The following is an 18,687-nucleotide window of genomic DNA, read 5'->3' as shown; positions in this document are numbered from 1 at the left end:
AAATGCTTGTCGGATTACATGCTGTATCTTCTAGTAGTGTGCCCATCTCTGATGCCCGAAGAGACGAATTTAATGGAGACAATATACAAGCATACCTGTCGCGACATCATCCATCATTACTATAATCAGCAGAGAAGTCTTAGTGAAGTTTGGCGGTGTTTTTCTCCACTACAGATGACAGCTGAAGAGTTGCAAGAAGAGTCACAGTATGTTCCATCAGCGACAATGCCTGGACGTTGGCTTGGCCAGCAATTGCAGTCGCTGGAATTAAAGGAAGATTGGAATTGCGATAAAAAGTGGGAAATGATAAGTGAAGTATGGGTTGAGATTTTGGCATATGCAGCATCTCACAGTACATGGAATGAGCATAGTCAGCACCTTGGAAAAGGTGGGGAGCTGCTAACTCACGTTCGCCTTCTTATGGCTCATCTTGGCTTGAGTTCACAATATCTTTACGCTAATGCCCCATTTTTTCTGTGAGATTATATATTGTTTTTGTCCGCGGGAAGAAGTAATTGGATATGTTTTATTTCCTAAGGTTTGGATTTTTTGTTGTGTATTTCGTTTGGGATTACTTAAGAAGAAGACCCGGGGGAAATTATTTAAATGAACAACATCGTTTAATTTCCCTTTATTGTTATCAATAGAGTTTTTGATGAAATTATGGTTCATATATATGACTCGAATTTTGAGGAATTCAGTGTCTCAAAACTTGGATATTAGGATAGAATTGACAAAAATGGGGCGTCAGAGGAGTTTTTACAAATAGATAAGGATAAAGATTAAATATGTTTGTAAGAATTAATAAACATAATCGTTTTCGTCTAAGATATTTTGATTGCTTTGGTTCGGTCCTTGGTGAAGGGTTAATGATCAGGATATTTTGACTGCTTTGGGGTTACCTTTTTCTTTAGCGAGAGCTCCAAGAGTTCTGATTTTAAACTGGCGTCCGCCTGAGATTGGTTTGGTCAAGGTTAATACTGACCTTTCATAGGGTAATCCTAGTGCCTTAGCTTCGTAATAGATGGTCTAATTGTTGAATTTTGGTCCTCAACCCTATAAGTGTTAACATACATATTTGTGTACATATTTGAATTTTCACCTCGGTGGCCCGGATACTATCACAGCTTACTGTCACGGGCCCCAATTGTGACACCTAAGATATGTGCTTGAATGCTAGTATTGATAATGATTGTGCTGATTATTGGAGACGTGCTTCAGGGGCGAGCGTGTGGGGAACACAATGGTCCTATAGTCCTTGGAGTTCAAGCCAACCCGGTTGAGTTTGGGGAGCTTGTCGCTAGTCAGGGACTTAATATTGAAGAGGGGTCTAGGCGAAACCCTAAACACACTAGTTGAGAACAAGAGCCGTTCTCCTGATGAGCCCAAGGCAGTAGGAAATCAGCGATATTGTGCCACTTACTCTCGTAGTATGGGATGCGGAGTGCCGCACGGGCTCAAAACCTCTCGTCCTGTGACGTTACGCTTTAGAAGACAATGAGCTCTGGCTGAAACAATTTCCTTCGCTTATTACTCAAGGTCTTGGGGCCATTATTGTGTATCTACGATTCTGGAGAACCGATATGCTTACATTTACTGCCACTCCAAGTTTGGTTGCTGGAACTATTAAGTACGCAGAGAGGGCTATCGTACTTTATTCTTCAAGCAAAGCGAATTTCAAAAAATTCTCCCTGAAAGATCTTTTCCCTCCTATTCAGGACCATAGATATCCTGAATTTTTTTGCCGTACCATCTAACTCTCCGAATCGTCCTGGTCTCCCAAATCCTTTTGATGTTGTTTGCTACGTACTTCAAAATTGTGCACGTCTATTTTCCAGCCAAATTTTGGACGAGCAAAAAGAACGGGCAAGCCGCCAAATCTTCGAAAGAATTGCAGAGAAAGATTGCTTCAATTTAGTAGCATTTGAATTGGGGTTCATGTACGATTTGCTCTACACCAAGGCAAAAATTATTTATTCTGTATTCGGAATCTCGGCGCGCTGCTTTAGCTTCTTATCCTCTGTTACAGCATTAGTGCTCTTCTCAATCTTCATTGATATTCCAGCATACCCATTGGTTGACATCATCATCACTTACTGCTAATTGGTGCTATTTTCACGGACCTGTACGGATTCATCCTCCATCTCTTCTCTGATTGGACAAAGTTCACGCTGGAAAGGAAACGGTACACTGATAGTTTTGACAGAAATAATCTCACTGATATTTTTGGTGCTATCTTTTATTCTCATCCACTCTTGGGCAATCACAAGAGGTGGAGCAGATCGATGGGACAGCTTAACTTAATAAGCTATTGCGTCAAAGACGAGACGATAACGGCCAAATCTGCTGCAGTTGGCAAGTTACTTGCGACCATCAAAACTTTAGTTAATTTGGAGAATCAATGGTACGTGACTTGGGTAGACGTCAGTGATGAGTTGGAGGAACTGATCTGCAGAGAGCTAAAAGAGAAAGTTGCAAATTATACAAAACCTGAACCATTTTGTTCGACTGCAGAAGGTCTAAGTATAATGACTGGGAAAGGTGATTATGTGCTTGAAAAAAGGTACGGTCTTGATCCTAAGACGTGGTTAATAGCTTCAGAACGTTACGACCATAGCCTCCTTGCTTGGCATATTGCAACGGATCTGTGTTACTATGATGATCTCGTCGAAAAATTACGGTCGGATTATATGTTGTATCTTCTAATAGTATGTCCATCTATGATGCCCGAAGAGAATTTTATGGACTCAAGATATACAATTACCTGTCAAGATATCATCGACCATTACGGTGCTTGGCCGCTGATAAGCCCGTTGGATAAGGTGACTCAGGTGCCTAAGGTAATTTAAAGTTGGAAACAGAGTTGTTTTCTGGAAACTTTTTTTTTTTTGGGGGGGTTTTGAATTGATTTTGTTTTACATTTCTGGTTTTCTCTTTGGCTTAAATTCGATCCATCTAGAATTCTACATTTATAAAGAACATAGAAAGCATCTAAAACAAAGTTGAAGCCAACGTTTAGCTCCTTTGGTATAAGGAGTCACATTCCTAGAACTTCGTTCGTGTTTCGAACTTCAACGGTTCAAAACTAATCAAGTCTTTTTGCTTAAACCAACAGAGCAAAAATTCTTACACTTCAGATCTTCTTAAAACTAATCAAGCGCAGCTACCTTCCAACTTCTCATCAATATCCGAGCTAGCTAGATTACTAATTACTTTTCATGTTTCAACAGAGTAAAAGTATTGAAGCTCGTCGGCATTTGTTGAGGACAGAGAGTCAAAAGTTCAGGCAAAACCCTCAATCAGCTTCAAGACCTGGACGTCAGCTTGGCAAGCGATTGCAGGAGCAGGAATCAGAAGTAGATTGGAGTAACGGAAGAAAGTGGGACATGATAAGTGAAGTGTGGGTTGAAATGTTGGCGTATGCAGCATCTCACGGTACGTGGAATGAGCATGGTCAGCACCTTAGAAATGGCGGAGAACTGCTAACTCATGTTCGCCTTCTGATGGCTCATCTTGGCTTAAGTTCGCAATATGATAAACACGGGATTTATCGTGATGTTTTGAATATGGAATTTGGAAAGTTTGTACTAAATGAATAATAAGGGATTTGTATTTATCATTATCAACAAAGATCCTTATTTCTTAAATATATGAAATCTGAAATTTCATTAATTTTATACTTTTTCTAAATTTACTTGTTTGTTTTTTAAATTATGTCCGATTTTTAGACATTTTGTATTTGAATAAAAAAGTAATTTTTTTTATAATTTTTATCTAAACATCAAAAGGTTTGAATGAGAAGCAAATACTATATTTTTAAAATATATTTATTTTATAAATAATAAAACCCAATCCTTTTATCTATTTTGAACTATAAGGAAATAAATGTCAACTAACCATATTAAAATATATTTATTTTATAAATAATAATACCCAATCCTTTTATTTGTTTTGACTTATAAGGACATAAATGTTAAATAACCACCTTTCATATTTTTTTATTTATAAAAACAAACAATATATCCCTTATATTCAAAAATTAGAAAAAGAAAAACAAACAAGTTATTTAGATATTTATGTTCAAACTCATTTAAACATCAGCTAAATTTAGATTTATTCCGATTTACGACCAAAAAAAATTACTATTTGAGTTTTTTAATTTATTTATGTTTTCTAATTTTCCTAAATTAACCTTTTTCTATTCGACAAGGTTTTGAGTTATCTTATTATTTTGATTTCCTAACTGATATTTTTTTCCCATCAATCATGGACTAACAAGTGATTTCGACTTTAACATAAGAAGAGTCATTCTCTAGTGAGGATGACATTAAATCACAAAAAAAATCTATTTTAATACATAGGATATTGGATTTTTCTTTTAGTGCACCGAAATTTATAGTTTTTTCATATTTAGTGGTACATCATTTCGTTAAAATGAAAGTATCTTCATTAGAAAATTATTCAATATAAGAAAACCATATTTTTCAATTTTTGAGAGGACAGAGTTTGTAGATTTTTTTCCTATGAAGATTTAGTTTGACTAATATATTCGTTATTTTATATATTAAGTTTATTTATTTCTCTCATAATATAATCTTAAAATTATTGTCTTCCCCCCCCCCCCAAAAAAAACCAAAAAAAAATCTTTCTTTAGATTTTTAAATCATTATCTTTAAAATTAATAAAAATTATTTCTTAATCTAGTATGGTTTAGGCCAAAATTTTGAATCCCAATTAAGGATTTTTTTTAGTCAACCCTAATCATACAAAAAAAAAAAAGATTTATCTACTATGACAACTCGAGGAATTAATTTAAAATTGTTAAATTTTCAAGCAAATTTTACTCATTTCACATTAGTAAAACTCAAGCTACAAGCCCGTTTAAAACAAATTATACTCCTAAAATTACAAAATTAGATTTTTTTTTTCCTTTTCAATAACTTAGTAGGGAAATAAACCCCCTCACCTCATGTATTCGATTCTTTTCGTGGGTGAAACTTTAATGTTGATACGTTGAGATATGAACCCTTTCTGGTGGAACCATTTTGAACCCAAAATTTGATCCGACTAGAATTGAACCCACTCGATTCGGCAGTTAATATACCCATGCCTAAAGTTGAGAAGCACGAAGATATTTTTGATCTTAAAGAAAAGTTAAAAGAAATAGTGTCGATTCGTATTGTATTTTTGAACTCATTTGACCTATAACAATCTGGCCAAATTTGACCATTTTAATGAACTTTATTAATTTTTTATTAAAAAAAAAAGAATTAAGCTGGTTTGGGTCAGTAAGGGCATTTTAGTAACTTTAAATGAATTTTAGGATAATCATGAAGGAAAAATACGGGTCAAAGCATTTTTATGTAATGATCCACTCTTGGCGCCAAAAATGGAAAAACTATAAATTAGGAACATATTCAGTACAAATCCCTAAAACAGTACAGAACATAACAGAAAGTCAACCTGTTCACCGTTTCAATTTTAAAGAAGATAAGAGATTACTCCCCAAAAAAAAAAAAAAAGAAGATAAGAGATTTTCTTCTCTGTAATCAATGAAAAAATGGATGTGTTCAATCGGGTTCTTCAAATTCTTGCTCACGTTTCTCCTCATCGTGTCAGCTGCTCAGGCTAAAGAGTGTACAAACGCTTATCCTGAATTAGCATCACATACATTCAGAAGCAACCTCTTGTCATCCAAAAATGAATCATATATAAAACAGATTCACTCTCATAATGATCATCTGACGCCGTCGGATGACTCGGCGTGGCTGAGTTTGATGCCGAGGAAGATCCTGAGAGAGGAGGAACAGGATGAGTTGTTCAGCTGGGCGATGCTGTACAGGAAGATTAAGAATCCGGGTCAGTTTAAAGTGCCTGAACGATCTGGAGAGTTTCTGAAGGAAGTATCACTGCATGATGTTCGGTTGGGTTCTGATTCGATGCATTGGCGTGCACAGCAAACGAATTTGGAGTATCTGTTGATGCTTGATGTTGATAAATTGGTATGGAATTTTCGAAAAACTGCCCGTTTGCCGGCGCCGGGGGAGCCATACGGCGGCTGGGAGGAACCATCCTGCGAGCTCCGGGGCCATTTTGTTGGTACAATTGCATTTTGCATTCATTTCAATGGAGTGTTTACAGTTTTGTAGCCCAGAAGCTCTCTCGCTAGCGATGTGAGATGTCATAGATTCTTCAGATATTTATGGATTGGAAAACTTTTTTTTTACTAAAGAATATAATCTTGTTTAAGTGCCTTCATTAAAAAAAAATGGGTATAATGTACTAATTTAAGTTTATGTTTGGTGATAAAAATGAATTTTTTACCTGCTTTCTCTTGTATTTTGATCAAAGCGAATAAAGAGAAATCAATAATTTTATGAAGAAAATAAAAATTTGGGTGAAAATAAATATTTCTTTTTGGGAAAAATTAGACTTAGTGGGGGCAGGTGCCCCCGCTGTAGCTCAACCACTAGTGTTAATTCATTGGGTATGCTAGCAAATGATTCTTAACGTTTATATTTTGGCTTCTTGAAGGGCATTACTTAAGTGCATCGGCATTAATGTGGGCAAGCACTCACAATGAAAGTCTCAAAGAGAAAATGTCTGCTGTTGTCTCTGCTCTATCAGCTTGCCAGAAAGAAATCGGTTCGGGGTATCTTTCTGCTTTCCCAACTGAACAATTTGATCGCCTTGAAGCTCTAATTCCTGTCTGGGCTCCATATTATACAATTCACAAGGTGACTGTGTTTTGTTTCTATATTAAAGCCATAGCATTTGCTTGAAACTTATTCTATTTCACTTGCAGATCTTGGCAGGCTTACTGGATCAATACACATATGCGGATAACGCTGAAGCACTGAGGATGACAACATGGATGGTTGAGTATTTCTACAATCGAGTGCAGAACGTGATAAAAAAGTACAGTATTGAAAGGCACTGGCAGACACTTAATGAAGAAGCTGGCGGCATGAATGATGTGCTGTACAAATTATTTTGCATAACGGTAGGTAATCCTAATTTTTCCAGTTAATTGGTTTTGTAGTCTTGGTGGCATTTGATTCAATTATGGTACTTTCCGAATGTACAATTGATCATGCATTTATGTACTATTGTTAAGTTTTCCTTCTGAAATGACTTATTTCATTTTTCCCAGCAAGATCCAAAGCACTTAATGTTGGCTCACCTCTTTGACAAACCATGCTTTCTGGGTTTACTTGCACTACAGGTAACCAACATCATTTTGCTGTTTATTGGCTCTTACATTTCACTTTACCAGCGCCAAAAAAATTGAAGAAAAGAAAAAAATCTGTTGTGCTATTTGATTTTTCTAACTGACTAAAATTGGGATTTGTTCCTCATTCTTGATTTTAATTCGTATAAATTATTTATTGTGCTTGTAGGCTGATGACATTTCTGGTTTTCATTCAAATACACACATCCCTATTGTTATTGGATCTCAAATGCGATATGAAGTAACGGGTGATCAACTTCACAAGGTAAATTGCATAACATAAGTACATACTCAATAGAAACTATATCTATTGACCATAAGACAGTAATTTTTCCTTTTTGATGATATTTGAATTATGCTTGTAAGAGTGTCCTTGGAAAAATTTTAATCTTTGAATCATCTAATTTTGGTGTGGATTACCAGACGATATCGATGTTCTTCATGGATATTGTTAACTCTTCTCATACCTATGCAACAGGAGGGACATCAGTTGGAGAGTTCTGGTACTAATATTGGGCACTTCAATTTCAAGTTCTTGTTCATTCTTGCTTCAGCTTGAAGTCCATGTTTTATCTGAAATTTTATCATTTTGTAGTTTAATGTCTTTATCTGATTTCTGGTAGTGTGCAGCTCCATTTCTGATTCCATGTTGTTCTTAATTCTCTTGCCTTTATGAATGAGAAGGTCAGACCCGAAGCGACTGGCAAGCAATCTGGATTCAAACACTGAAGAATCATGCACAACTTATAATATGTTAAAGGTATGATAGATAAAATTGCAAACTTTATAGATCTAGTTATGCACTGAGAACATATCTGGGAACGGATGTTTTTATATTTCTATCAGCATACCTTTTTACAAATTTTTGCTTATAAGTATACATGTATCAACTATCTACAACCGTGTTGAAACTGATCTAATAGGCACAACTTCATCAACCCGTAACCTTATGTCCTTACAAGGAAAGATTACACTACATTTCCTTTTCATCAAGTGTCCTTGTTCTTATCCAGCATATGCTGAATTGTCACTGGTTATTCTTGTTGTCAAGACGAGATTATTTTCTATTTCCCTCCCAGCAGCAGTGTTTGAATTTCTAACTGATTTTATTGAACATCTTAACCTTACAGTTGTTTTCTTCAATGAGTGCTATTCATTGCAAGCAAATTCCCTTGAATTTGATAATGGGTTTTCTACTGTATTCTCTCATATAGTTGATTATATATGAATTCTTAGGGACATGTATGTTTGCATGTGGTAAAATCTTGATTTGGACACCACAAACTGTTGTTTAGCACCTACACATTGTATTTAACCTCACTTCTGGATTCTGCATATGTGGACATCTACAAAATGCAGATTGATTAATCAGATGAAAAAACAGAGCATACAATGCCGCTTTTCATCAGAACAGTGTGGTTTTGCTCCCACATTATGTTAAAGAGCAGACATATGTACCTGAGAATTTCTTTATGCATCGTGTTAATGTGCATCTTAAGGGAGCATATTATTAGGAAGATTACTGGCATTTGTCATCTTATTGATGGCTGAAAATTACAGTAATCAACTAGAATCCAATTGCATTTTATGCTTTTAAATAATTTCCACTACATCACAGCCAATAATGGACTGACATTGATGGCTGAAAATTTGTTATCTTATTCCTATACTTTCCTAGAAAACAACATTTCAATTTTTGGTCTATATCAGCATAAATTCTTCCATTTTTCATTTCATATTTATCTGGATATTGTAGGTCTCTCGTCATCTGTTTAGATGGACAAAAGAAATTGCATATGCAGATTATTATGAGCGTTCCCTAACAAACGGTGTTCTAGGCATCCAACGAGGAACCGAGCCTGGAGTGATGATTTATCTGCTTCCTCTAGCCCCTGGAAGTTCCAAAGAAAGAAGTTATCATCATTGGGGAACACCATCTGATTCATTTTGGTGCTGTTATGGCACAGGTCTAAGATTCAGGGCCGATTTAACAAGTCTCATTAGTTTGCTTTCTTAGATTTAGTAATTTACTAGATTTTATTCTCACTGGCCGTATAGGAATTGAATCATTCTCAAAGTTGGGAGATTCCATATATTTTGAGGAGGAAGGAAAATATCCTGGTGTGTACATCATCCAGTATATATCAAGCAGACTTGATTGGAAATCCGGACAGATTGTTGTGAATCAGAAAGTTGATCCTGTTGTCTCTTGGGATCCTTATCTTCGTGTCACATTGACCTTTTCTTCAAAGGTAGCGGCTGTTAAAGTTATTGATTTACTTACAACACTGTATTAACAAATTTGAAATTAGTACTTAACCTGAATTTGATATATGCAGGGGTCAGGCCTAACAACTTCCTTGAATTTGCGAATACCAACTTGGACGAGTTCAAATGGAGCAAAGGCAACATTAAATGGCCAGGATTTGCCTCTACCATCTCCAGGTCAGAATACAATTATAATCTCTTAGATTGCTTGATTCTTTTTCGTCTTTTAAGAAGATAAGTAACTATCAGACATAATCCTGATGCAGGCAATTTTCTATCCGTCACTAAAACATGGAGCTCGGACGACAAATTAACCATTCAGCTGCCTCTCACTCTGAGGACAGAGGCTATTCAAGGTACTTTCAAGTGAGGTTATTGTTTACTATTTTATTTCTTTATTTTTCAATGTAACATCTATGACAAATTTTAATTTATTTCACAGATGATCGGCCTGAGTATGCTTCTATTCAGGCAATTCTTTATGGTCCTTATGTGCTTGCGGGTCATAGCATTGGAGACTGGGACATAACTGAGTCTGCTACATCCCTTTCAGATTGGATAACTCCAATTCCTGCCTCGTACAATTCTCAGCTTATTACTTTCACCCAAGAATACGGAAACACAAAATTTGTTTTAACAAACTCAAACCAATCAATCACGATGGAAAAATTTCCTAAATCTGGAACTGATGCCGCTCTTCACGCCACATTCAGACTCATCTTGAACGATTCATCTGGCTCTGAATTTTCATCACTCAACGATTTTATTGGCAAATCAGTTATGCTAGAGCCATTTGATTCTCCAGGAATGCTTGTAATTCAGCATGAAACTGATGACGAACTTGTTGTCACAGATTCTTTTATTGCTCAAGGCTCTTCTGTTTTTCATCTGGTTGCCGGATTGGACGGAGGGGACAGAACAGTATCTTTGGAGTCAGAAACCTACAAAGGCTGCTTCGTCTATACTGCGGTCAACTTGCAATCGAGTGAAAGCACGAAGCTGGGTTGCATTTCAGAGTCAACAGAGGCCGGATTTAACAATGCAGCCAGCTTTGTAATAGAAAAAGGATTGAGTGAGTATCATCCCATCAGCTTCGTGGCAAAAGGAGCAAATAGGAACTTTCTTCTGGCGCCATTGCTGAGCTTAAGAGATGAATCTTACACTGTTTATTTCGACTTTCAATCTTGAAAAACAAACAGAACAGACATCTTTTGTTTTTCCCAGATGGTGGTAGCATTTGGTATCTGTATATATTCCTCAATAATGGCTGACAAATATAGCGAAAAAGAATCCCGGCTACTCTTGTAAAATATTCTCTTTTAAGTGGAATGATCACAATCAATCTATTCTGAATTTACAATGATATTTTTAGTTTTTAAGGGCAATTATTTTTGCTACGAATTTAAATCTGTTTACTCAATTCAATTTTTTTTTCCCAATTTACTTTCTTTATCCATATATAAATTTTAAATCAGTCATGGATATACTGTTAAAAGTCTTTAATAATTTCTTTGACGCTTCTGCTCACTCTTCTGCTGTGACTAAGTGATTGTATATCTGTATATTAAACATGAGATACGTAACTTGTATTTCAAATGATGTGTTATCACTAAAATTTTACTATTTAAATAAGATTTAATAACTAATATCACGTAAGTAAGAAAATGAGACAAATAATAAGTTTGTTCGTATTTATCTATTTAATTTTTTTTTAACATTTTATTACATGATTTTATCTCTATATTAACAAAAATAACAAAACAACTAATAACATAATCCTTTTTTCTTATCCAATTTCTAATTTAGTCGAAGGGTGAGAGCGCCGTCAAATAATTTTTATCTGAAATAATTACTTTCCAAGTCTCTTTCAAAACACCCACAATGACTATGAAGTGTAATGATAATAACAATATAAATTATAACAATAAATAACAATGAACCAAAAAAAAAAAGAAACTGTTGAAAATAAAATAGAGGGCAAGGATTTTTTCTTAGTTTTTTTCTTTCTCACCTAGTCTCTTTCATAATTTGATGAGTGGGTAGGAATGAATTTTGAATTTTTATGTTGACAATCAAACTAGTTTTTTTTTTTTTTTTTAACTTCATATATAATTAAGCCAGCCTTTTTTAACAAGATTTGAAAAACTAGGAGAGATAAAGAGAGAAATAGAATTTTAATCCTTAATATTGATCATTCATTCACTCTTATAAAATAGGTTTGGAAAAAAAGTCCGAGCTGGGTTTGACTTGTGTGTGTTGCATATCCGAATTAGGCTTCAAGCAAAAGGCCCGACCAAGGTTTGAAAGCCCAGATATAAATTTAAAAATAAAAACTTAGAGCAGGCCTTTTGACACCTTTTTTAACTCTTCATAAAATTTCTTTTTAATTAAAATTACGTAAATAGTCAAATAAATTCAATCTAACATTTAAATAAATTATTCATTTAATAAAAGTTTTAGACCATCTCATCTCATAACTTCTTGTTATATATTAAATTCTAATTAAACAATATTATTTGAGAAACCTATAGGAATTTATAGTTATGGAGAAAAAATTATATAATAAAATAAAACAAATTTAAGATTTTGTGATTTTTATGAATTGTATAATAAAAATATTAAAATAAATGTTCTTTTTATGGTAAAATTTTATCGAAAGATATCAATTGTAATTTACAAATTTATATTTAATCAATTAAGCTAGGGCCATTTTAGGGATAAAATTCAGAAAGGAGTGTTACAAGAATTTTAGATAAGTGTTAAAAGCTCCAGTCAAAAATATGATTTTTTTTTTAATGTACATGAATAAAAAAATAAGAAAAAGAATGGGTTGAGAAGTTGGGAAAAGAAAATAAATATACAATTAATTGTAAACGTTTGTTCATATTTATCTCAGGGTAGGTAAGAAAATAAGATAAATAAAAAGTTTGTTCATATTTATCTATTTAATTTTTTTTAACGTTTTATCACATGGTTTTTTATCTCTTTATCAACAAAAATAAGAAAGCAAAACAATTAATAATATATCCTCTCATATCTATTTTACAAATTCCTCCTTTTTAATTTTAACTCCTCTCGTGAGACACTTTTGCTATGAAATAAATACTCTCCAAACTGAACCTTTGAAAACAGCCAAACTAACTATAAAGTGTAAAAAATAATAACCCAATAACAGTAATACAAGTTACTAATAATAGAAATTGCATTATTAAAAAAAAATGAAGGCCTCTGGTTAAATAAAAATTATCCCATAAAAAAAATAAATAAAAATTCTAAGATACCCCTGAAAGTCGCTGGCGACACCTAAAGGATTTGTTTAATGAATTAGGCCCAGCTCAATTACCCTGAACCCAACTATCCAAAGTCGCAAGCCCAACTCCTTTTTTCTTTTTGAATAATTAAAAAATAAGTAAAACAAATATAAGAATATAAACCACAAAGAGAAAACTAAACAAAAACGCATTCAGGTTTTTTTTTTTTGGGTTAATTTTGAAACTACCCGAAATCAATTTGGTATACCCAATTTTTTTGTTTAATATAACAAAACCAAATAAACTTTCAGTAAATAATGCAATTTATGAGGGCTGGTGTATGTTAGTTGAAATTTGAAACATCCTAAATTTATTCATTTCTAATACCGAAAAATACATATAAATGAAATCGCATGAATTTGATTCCTCTAATTTTTATCAAAATTGATATTGTTTCCATATTTTATTTATTTATTTATTATTTTTTTGGGTTTGGATAAGGATGTAACATAACTAGACAAACTTAATCCAAACTTAATTATAAAAATATCTCTAACGATTACATAAAGCAGATAAAAGACACGCCTCAAAAAATAATAATCGGACTTGTATTTAGAGATAAGCTCAATCTGAATATTATCAACATCTTCTAGTAATAATTACCATATAGATGTGTTGATGATTGCATCTTTCCATAAACACGTCTTGTATTATTGCCAAAACTGATAGTGGGTTATAGTTATTCATGGCAGCCTACCTCAATTTTACTAATTATGTTTAGTAATTTTTTTTTTTTTGGGATTAATGCAGAACTTTTATTATACGAGAAACAAAAATTCAAAAACATTAGCCCGATTAAGAGAATCGCTAATTCAAAATCATTAGCCCCAATATTGTTGTATTGATGCTATAGTACAACATATTCAAAAGATTTTCTCAACCTAGCCTACTTCAGGAGCCCACTCTAAGGATGGATTTGTCAAATGTCTATACCTGCTAAGTGAAGATTAAACTTTATTTCTAATAATAAACTTTGACTGAGGGGAAAAAAATTATGACAATTATCAAACAAAATGGTGGTAGTCTACAATGGCAACTTATTTATAGTTTGACTGGGGAGAGAGGTTTGTAGAGAAATTTTTTTCTTTTCAAATTATTCCAAACAATTTGGTATATTTTTAGATAAGTGTGGAAAGTAATTTAAAAATTTTAGTGGTCGATTATTGACTTTTGAGTAAAGGATGAGACAGTAGTTTTAGTAGATCAAAATAACCTCATCATTAACTTCATTAATAATTTCAAGACCCTATCTATAATTCAACTCGTGGATAAATAGTTTTGAAGTTGTAAATCAATCACATGCAACATCACAGTATTGCTCACGATAACATGATATACATGGATAGATAATAGAAAATATTTTACATAATCAGTAAGAAACAAGTTCCACGTATATTTGCACCATATCCGTAACAAGATATACTATATCCATGATTCTTCAACAACACTTTCTCTATATATATCACCACGGCTTTTGGGATAATCCATCATTTCATCTCTTTGATTCATCAACAAATAACAAATCAAATGAAGGGTTTTGAATTGCTTAACCTTTTTATTGTGTTGCTCTCGTGCATTTCAGCTTCGGCTAGGGAGTGTTCAAACAAATTACCAGAATCACACCAACTCAGATACCACCTCTTAACATCCAAAAATGAAACCTGGAAACAGGAAGTGCTCAATCACTATCATCTGACACCGTCAGATGACTCGGCGTGGTCGAGTCTGCTGCCGAGAAAGATCCTGAGAGAGGAAGAGGATGATGAGTTTAGCTGGGCAATGATGTACAGGAAAATGAAGAATCCTGGAGAGTTTAAGATTCCGGAAGATAAGTTTCTCGAGGATGTGTCATTGCACGATGTTCGGTTGGGAAAGGATTCAATGCATTGGCGAGCACAGCAAACGAATTTGGAGTATCTGTTGATGCTTGACGTGGACAGGCTGGTTTGGAGTTTTCGGAAAACAGCCGGTTTGCGGACGAAGGGAAATGCCTATGGCGGTTGGGAGGATCCAACTTCCCAGCTCCGGGGCCATTTTGTAGGTATGTATAAGTTTCACTCTTAGAGTACTATAACTTGGGACTGCTTTTGTGTTTTATCATGATTTGATCTTATGAGTCTGCACAGTTTCAAATGTCCGGATTTTACAATGCCCTATAAAATCCATATCTAGACCTGAATATCATTAATTATTGCAGGTCAGTCTATTTAGTGTTACAATGCCCTATAGCATTATATTTAAAATTTGAAGTATGCAAACATCCGCTCTTTTTTGTTTTGATATATATTTTAGACTAACAAGCAGTATCATACAAACGAATTTCAATTAGATTCATGTCCTTCCAAAGATTCTTAATGCAAAGAATGTTCAAATGTGCCTTAAATTACTCCATGAAGAGATTTATTTTTTTTAGAGACTGAAATTGTATTTGTGGAATGTGCGTCATTATATGGATTTTTTTTTCCCACATTGATAGTTATCCGAATTTTTTATTTCATATATGGCTTCAAATGGCTAACTTATTGCTTTTGGGTTCTGAAGGGCACTACCTGAGTGCATCAGCACTTATGTGGGCAAGCACTCACAATGACACTCTCAAAGAGAAAATGTCTGCTGTGGTGTCTGCTCTGTCACACTGCCAGAAAAAAATTGGTTCTGGTTATCTCTCTGCTTTTCCATCTAGATACTTTGATCACTTAGAAGCTCTAAAGCCTGTCTGGGCTCCATATTATACCATTCACAAGGTAAAATCTAAATCACTTGCTTCACAGATTGGTTCAAGGTTTATGTAACACGTCTTAATCATGTAATTTTCTCTAATAACTATTCCACTGTGACTTGCAGATCTTGGCAGGCTTATTGGATCAATATAAATACGCCGATAATGCTCATGCTCTGAAGATGGCAACACGGATGGTTGAGTACTTCTACAACCGTGTTCAGAAAGTAATACGGAAGTACAGTGTGGCAAGGCATTGGCAATATCTTAATGAGGAACCCGGTGGCATGAATGATGTCCTTTACAGGCTATTCAGCATAACGGTAGGCAATCTTATATGGTTCTTTAATTTACATTCTTCGAAAGGCGGCATTCTTCTTCAAATTTTCAATAAATTTTCTTGTTTGAGATCACTATCAGCATATTTGAACATAGTACACTAGTAGACTTTTTAATGTACAGGTGAGGAGCTGGGATTTATTATTAAATTTGTATTCTAAAATGACTCTCTTTTACTTTTGCCAGAAAGATCCAAGGCATTTATTTTTGGCTCACCTCTTTGCCAAACCATGCTTTCTGGGATTACTTGCAGTACAGGTAACAATCATCTCTTTTTTCTTTTTCCTTTTTTCTTTTTTCTTTTTTCTTTTTTCTTTTTTCTTTTTTACAGCCTCTATTCAAATATCATTTCTGGTATTGTGAGATTCAACATAAAAAGTTCTCTGTTGTACTTGTAGTCCAACGACATATCTGATTTTCATGTCAACACACATATCCCTCTTGTTATTGGAACACAAAGGCGGTATGAACTTACCGGCGAGCTACTTCACAAGGTAAATCGCCTAACATGAATACTCTGTTGTTGAATGAAATTACATGAAATTCTTTTAATTTTCAACTTATTTTTGGTATGTCTGAAGGAAATGGGAACTTTCTTCATGGATCTTGTTAACTCTTCACACACTTATGCAACTGGAGGAACATCGGTTGGAGAGTTCTGGTACTTCTTTATAAGGCAATTCATTTTTCATTTTTCTACCAATTGATCAACAAGCTAACTTTCATTCTGTTGTCTAAATCAATGAATAGGAGGGATCCAAAGCGATTGGCAACCACTCTCGGGACTAATAATGAAGAGTCATGCACAACTTATAACATGCTCAAGGTTTTCTAATTTTACTCTCCTTCCTTGAGAGCACAACATTCTTGCATTGTAACCATTCATTAGTTTTTATACTGAATTTGCATAAGACTCCACGAGGCCTGCTGCAATTTTGTAGGTTTCCCGCAACCTTTTTAGATGGACAAAAGAATCGGCTTATGCAGATTTTTATGAACGTGCCCTGATAAATGGTGTGCTCAGCATCCAACGAGGAACAAGTCCTGGAGTGATGATTTACATGCTTCCTTTAGGTCCCGGAAGTTCCAAGCAAACTGATAATGGATGGGGAACACCATTTGACTCGTTTTGGTGCTGCTATGGCACAGGTCTCAAGTTTCATTGCCCATTTTGCAATTTCATTCTTGTGTTCCTGAAATCCGTGAGTTCCTGAATGATCTGATTCTTGCTGCCTTGCAGGCATTGAGTCATTTTCGAAGTTAGGAGATTCAATTTATTTTGAAGAGAAAGGAAAAATTCCTGGTCTGTACATCATTCAGTATATATCAAGCTCATTTGATTGGAAATCTGGTCAGATAGTGCTAAATCAAAAAGTTGATCCTGTTGTTTCTTCGGATCCTTATCTTCGTATCACATTGACGTTCTCGCCAAAGGTACCGGCTACAGAAATTAGTGACTTCATACTTTTTCTAGTTTAATTGAAATTGATTTAAATATTGTAATGCAGGGGGCAGGTAAAGCATCAACCTTGAATTTGCGAATACCAAGCTGGTCAAATTCAAATGGTGCCAAGGCAATGTTAAATGGCCAGAGTTTGGCTCTACCTTCTCCAGGTTAGTAGTACTATAACAATGTCCTTGATTGCTTTCTATTATAATGACAAATGACAAACAGATGCAACCCTGATGCAGGAAATTCTCTCTCTGTCACTAAAACATGGAGCTCGGATGACAAATTAACCATTCACCTGCCTCTGAGTCTTTGGACAGAGGCTATTAAAGGTATATTTATCAGATGCTAACACCTGCATTTTTTATCATTTTTTTTTTGTTTTTTTAAATTTTTGGCTCAATGAATGATATTCAATTGACAATGTTTTCTTCTCCAGATGACCGGCCTAAGTATGCTTCACTTCAGGCAATTCTGTACGGTCCTTACCTGCTAGCGGGTCACAGCGAAGGAGACTGGAACATAACTAAGACAGCTAAATCTCTTTCGGACTGGATTACTCCAATTCCTGTCTCATATAATTCTCATCTGGTTACTTTTTCCAAGGAGTCCAGAAAATCAAAATTTGTCCTGACAAGCTCAAACCCATCCATTATCACAATGGAAAAATTCCATAAATTCGGCACTGACACTGCTGTTCGTGCAACTTTCAGACTCATAATCCTGGAGGATTCATCTTCCTTTAAATATTCATCATACAGAGATTTTATCGGCAAATCAGTAATGCTCGAACCATTTAGTCATCCAGGAATGCTTGTAGCGCCCAAAGGAAAACATCATGAACTTGTGGTCACAAATTCTTCAAGAGCTGAAGGCTCTTCCGTTTTCCGTCTTGTTTCCGGATTGGATGGAAAGGATAATACAGTGTCCTTGGAGTCAAAAAGCCATAAAGGTTGCTATGTGTATTCATTGAAGTCAGGCAAAAGCATGACCCTCAGGTGCCACAAAAAGTCTAAAAAGCCTAAATTTAACCATGCAGTCAGCTTTGTAATGGAGAAAGGAAAGAGCAAGTATCATCCTATTAGCTTTGTGGCAAAAGGAACTAATAGGAACTACCTTCTGGAGCCATTACTGAGCTTTAGAGATGAATCTTATACTGTTTACTTCAACATTCAAGCTTGAGAAACGAGCATTGAAGCACGTAATATAGATAGAATAGAATCCTAGTGCTAGTCTTATTTCTGATGTAACTGGATTCAGTTTATATCTTTAGAGAACTTGGAATCGTATTGAATTTAGAATCTTGAAGGAAATTTGATGATGATGATTATTAATATTTAGAATCTTGAATGGAATTTGGAGTCATTGT

At 34.6% G+C, this 18,687-nt stretch overlaps 3 protein-coding genes across 3 annotated transcripts; all 3 read left to right on the top strand.

Moving 5' to 3' along the window:
* Positions 1–274: 274 nt before the first annotated feature.
* LOC107174682 (uncharacterized) lies at positions 275–3,612 on the top strand. Its single transcript, XM_015525768.3, has 3 exons — positions 275–388; positions 1,222–2,840; positions 3,231–3,612. The coding sequence occupies exons 2-3, from the start codon at positions 2,286–2,288 to the stop codon at positions 3,597–3,599; spliced, it is 924 nt and encodes a 307-aa protein (XP_015381254.1). The 5' UTR covers positions 275–388; positions 1,222–2,285; the 3' UTR covers positions 3,600–3,612.
* Positions 3,613–5,429: 1,817 nt separating this feature from the next.
* LOC127900370 (uncharacterized) lies at positions 5,430–10,862 on the top strand. Its single transcript, XM_052435209.1, has 12 exons — positions 5,430–6,099; positions 6,535–6,737; positions 6,806–7,003; positions 7,154–7,225; positions 7,401–7,496; positions 7,655–7,734; positions 7,916–7,991; positions 8,988–9,198; positions 9,290–9,483; positions 9,571–9,676; positions 9,766–9,855; positions 9,942–10,862. The coding sequence occupies exons 1-12, from the start codon at positions 5,553–5,555 to the stop codon at positions 10,685–10,687; spliced, it is 2,619 nt and encodes an 872-aa protein (XP_052291169.1). The 5' UTR covers positions 5,430–5,552; the 3' UTR covers positions 10,688–10,862.
* A 3,475-nt stretch (positions 10,863–14,337) lies between these two features.
* On the top strand, positions 14,338–18,687 carry LOC102607421 (uncharacterized). Its single transcript, XM_006493619.2, has 12 exons — positions 14,338–14,851; positions 15,352–15,554; positions 15,655–15,852; positions 16,055–16,126; positions 16,267–16,362; positions 16,450–16,529; positions 16,619–16,694; positions 16,810–17,017; positions 17,109–17,308; positions 17,377–17,482; positions 17,561–17,650; positions 17,758–18,687. The coding sequence occupies exons 1-12, from the start codon at positions 14,338–14,340 to the stop codon at positions 18,498–18,500; spliced, it is 2,586 nt and encodes an 861-aa protein (XP_006493682.1). The 3' UTR covers positions 18,501–18,687.

Source organism: Citrus sinensis, chromosome 2 (assembly GCF_022201045.2).
Source record: "Citrus sinensis cultivar Valencia sweet orange chromosome 2, DVS_A1.0, whole genome shotgun sequence".
Taxonomy (NCBI): Eukaryota; Viridiplantae; Streptophyta; class Magnoliopsida; order Sapindales; family Rutaceae; genus Citrus; species Citrus sinensis.
The sequence above is the reverse complement of the archived record's forward strand: the minus strand, read 5'-3'. Positions and strand labels throughout refer to the sequence as shown.

What these genes read in the sequence shown, in the direction of transcription:
- LOC107174682 (XM_015525768.3), top strand. Translation starts at nt 2,286, where the DNA reads ATGGGACAGCTTAACTTAATAAGCTATTGCGTCAAAGACGAGACGATA. An exon ending in AGGTGACTCAGGTGCCTAAG is followed by an intron (nt 2,841 to 3,230) that starts GTAATTTAAAGT and finishes ATGTTTCAACAG; the next exon opens with AGTAAAAGTATTGAAGCTCG.
- LOC127900370 (XM_052435209.1), top strand. Translation starts at nt 5,553, where the DNA reads ATGAAAAAATGGATGTGTTCAATCGGGTTCTTCAAATTCTTGCTCACG. An exon ending in CGGGTGATCAACTTCACAAG is followed by an intron (nt 7,497 to 7,654) that starts GTAAATTGCATA and finishes GTGGATTACCAG; the next exon opens with ACGATATCGATGTTCTTCAT. An exon ending in GAGGACAGAGGCTATTCAAG is followed by an intron (nt 9,856 to 9,941) that starts GTACTTTCAAGT and finishes TTTATTTCACAG; the next exon opens with ATGATCGGCCTGAGTATGCT.
- LOC102607421 (XM_006493619.2), top strand. Translation starts at nt 14,338, where the DNA reads ATGAAGGGTTTTGAATTGCTTAACCTTTTTATTGTGTTGCTCTCGTGC. An exon ending in CATATTATACCATTCACAAG is followed by an intron (nt 15,555 to 15,654) that starts GTAAAATCTAAA and finishes TGTGACTTGCAG; the next exon opens with ATCTTGGCAGGCTTATTGGA. An exon ending in TTGGTGCTGCTATGGCACAG is followed by an intron (nt 17,018 to 17,108) that starts GTCTCAAGTTTC and finishes GCTGCCTTGCAG; the next exon opens with GCATTGAGTCATTTTCGAAG.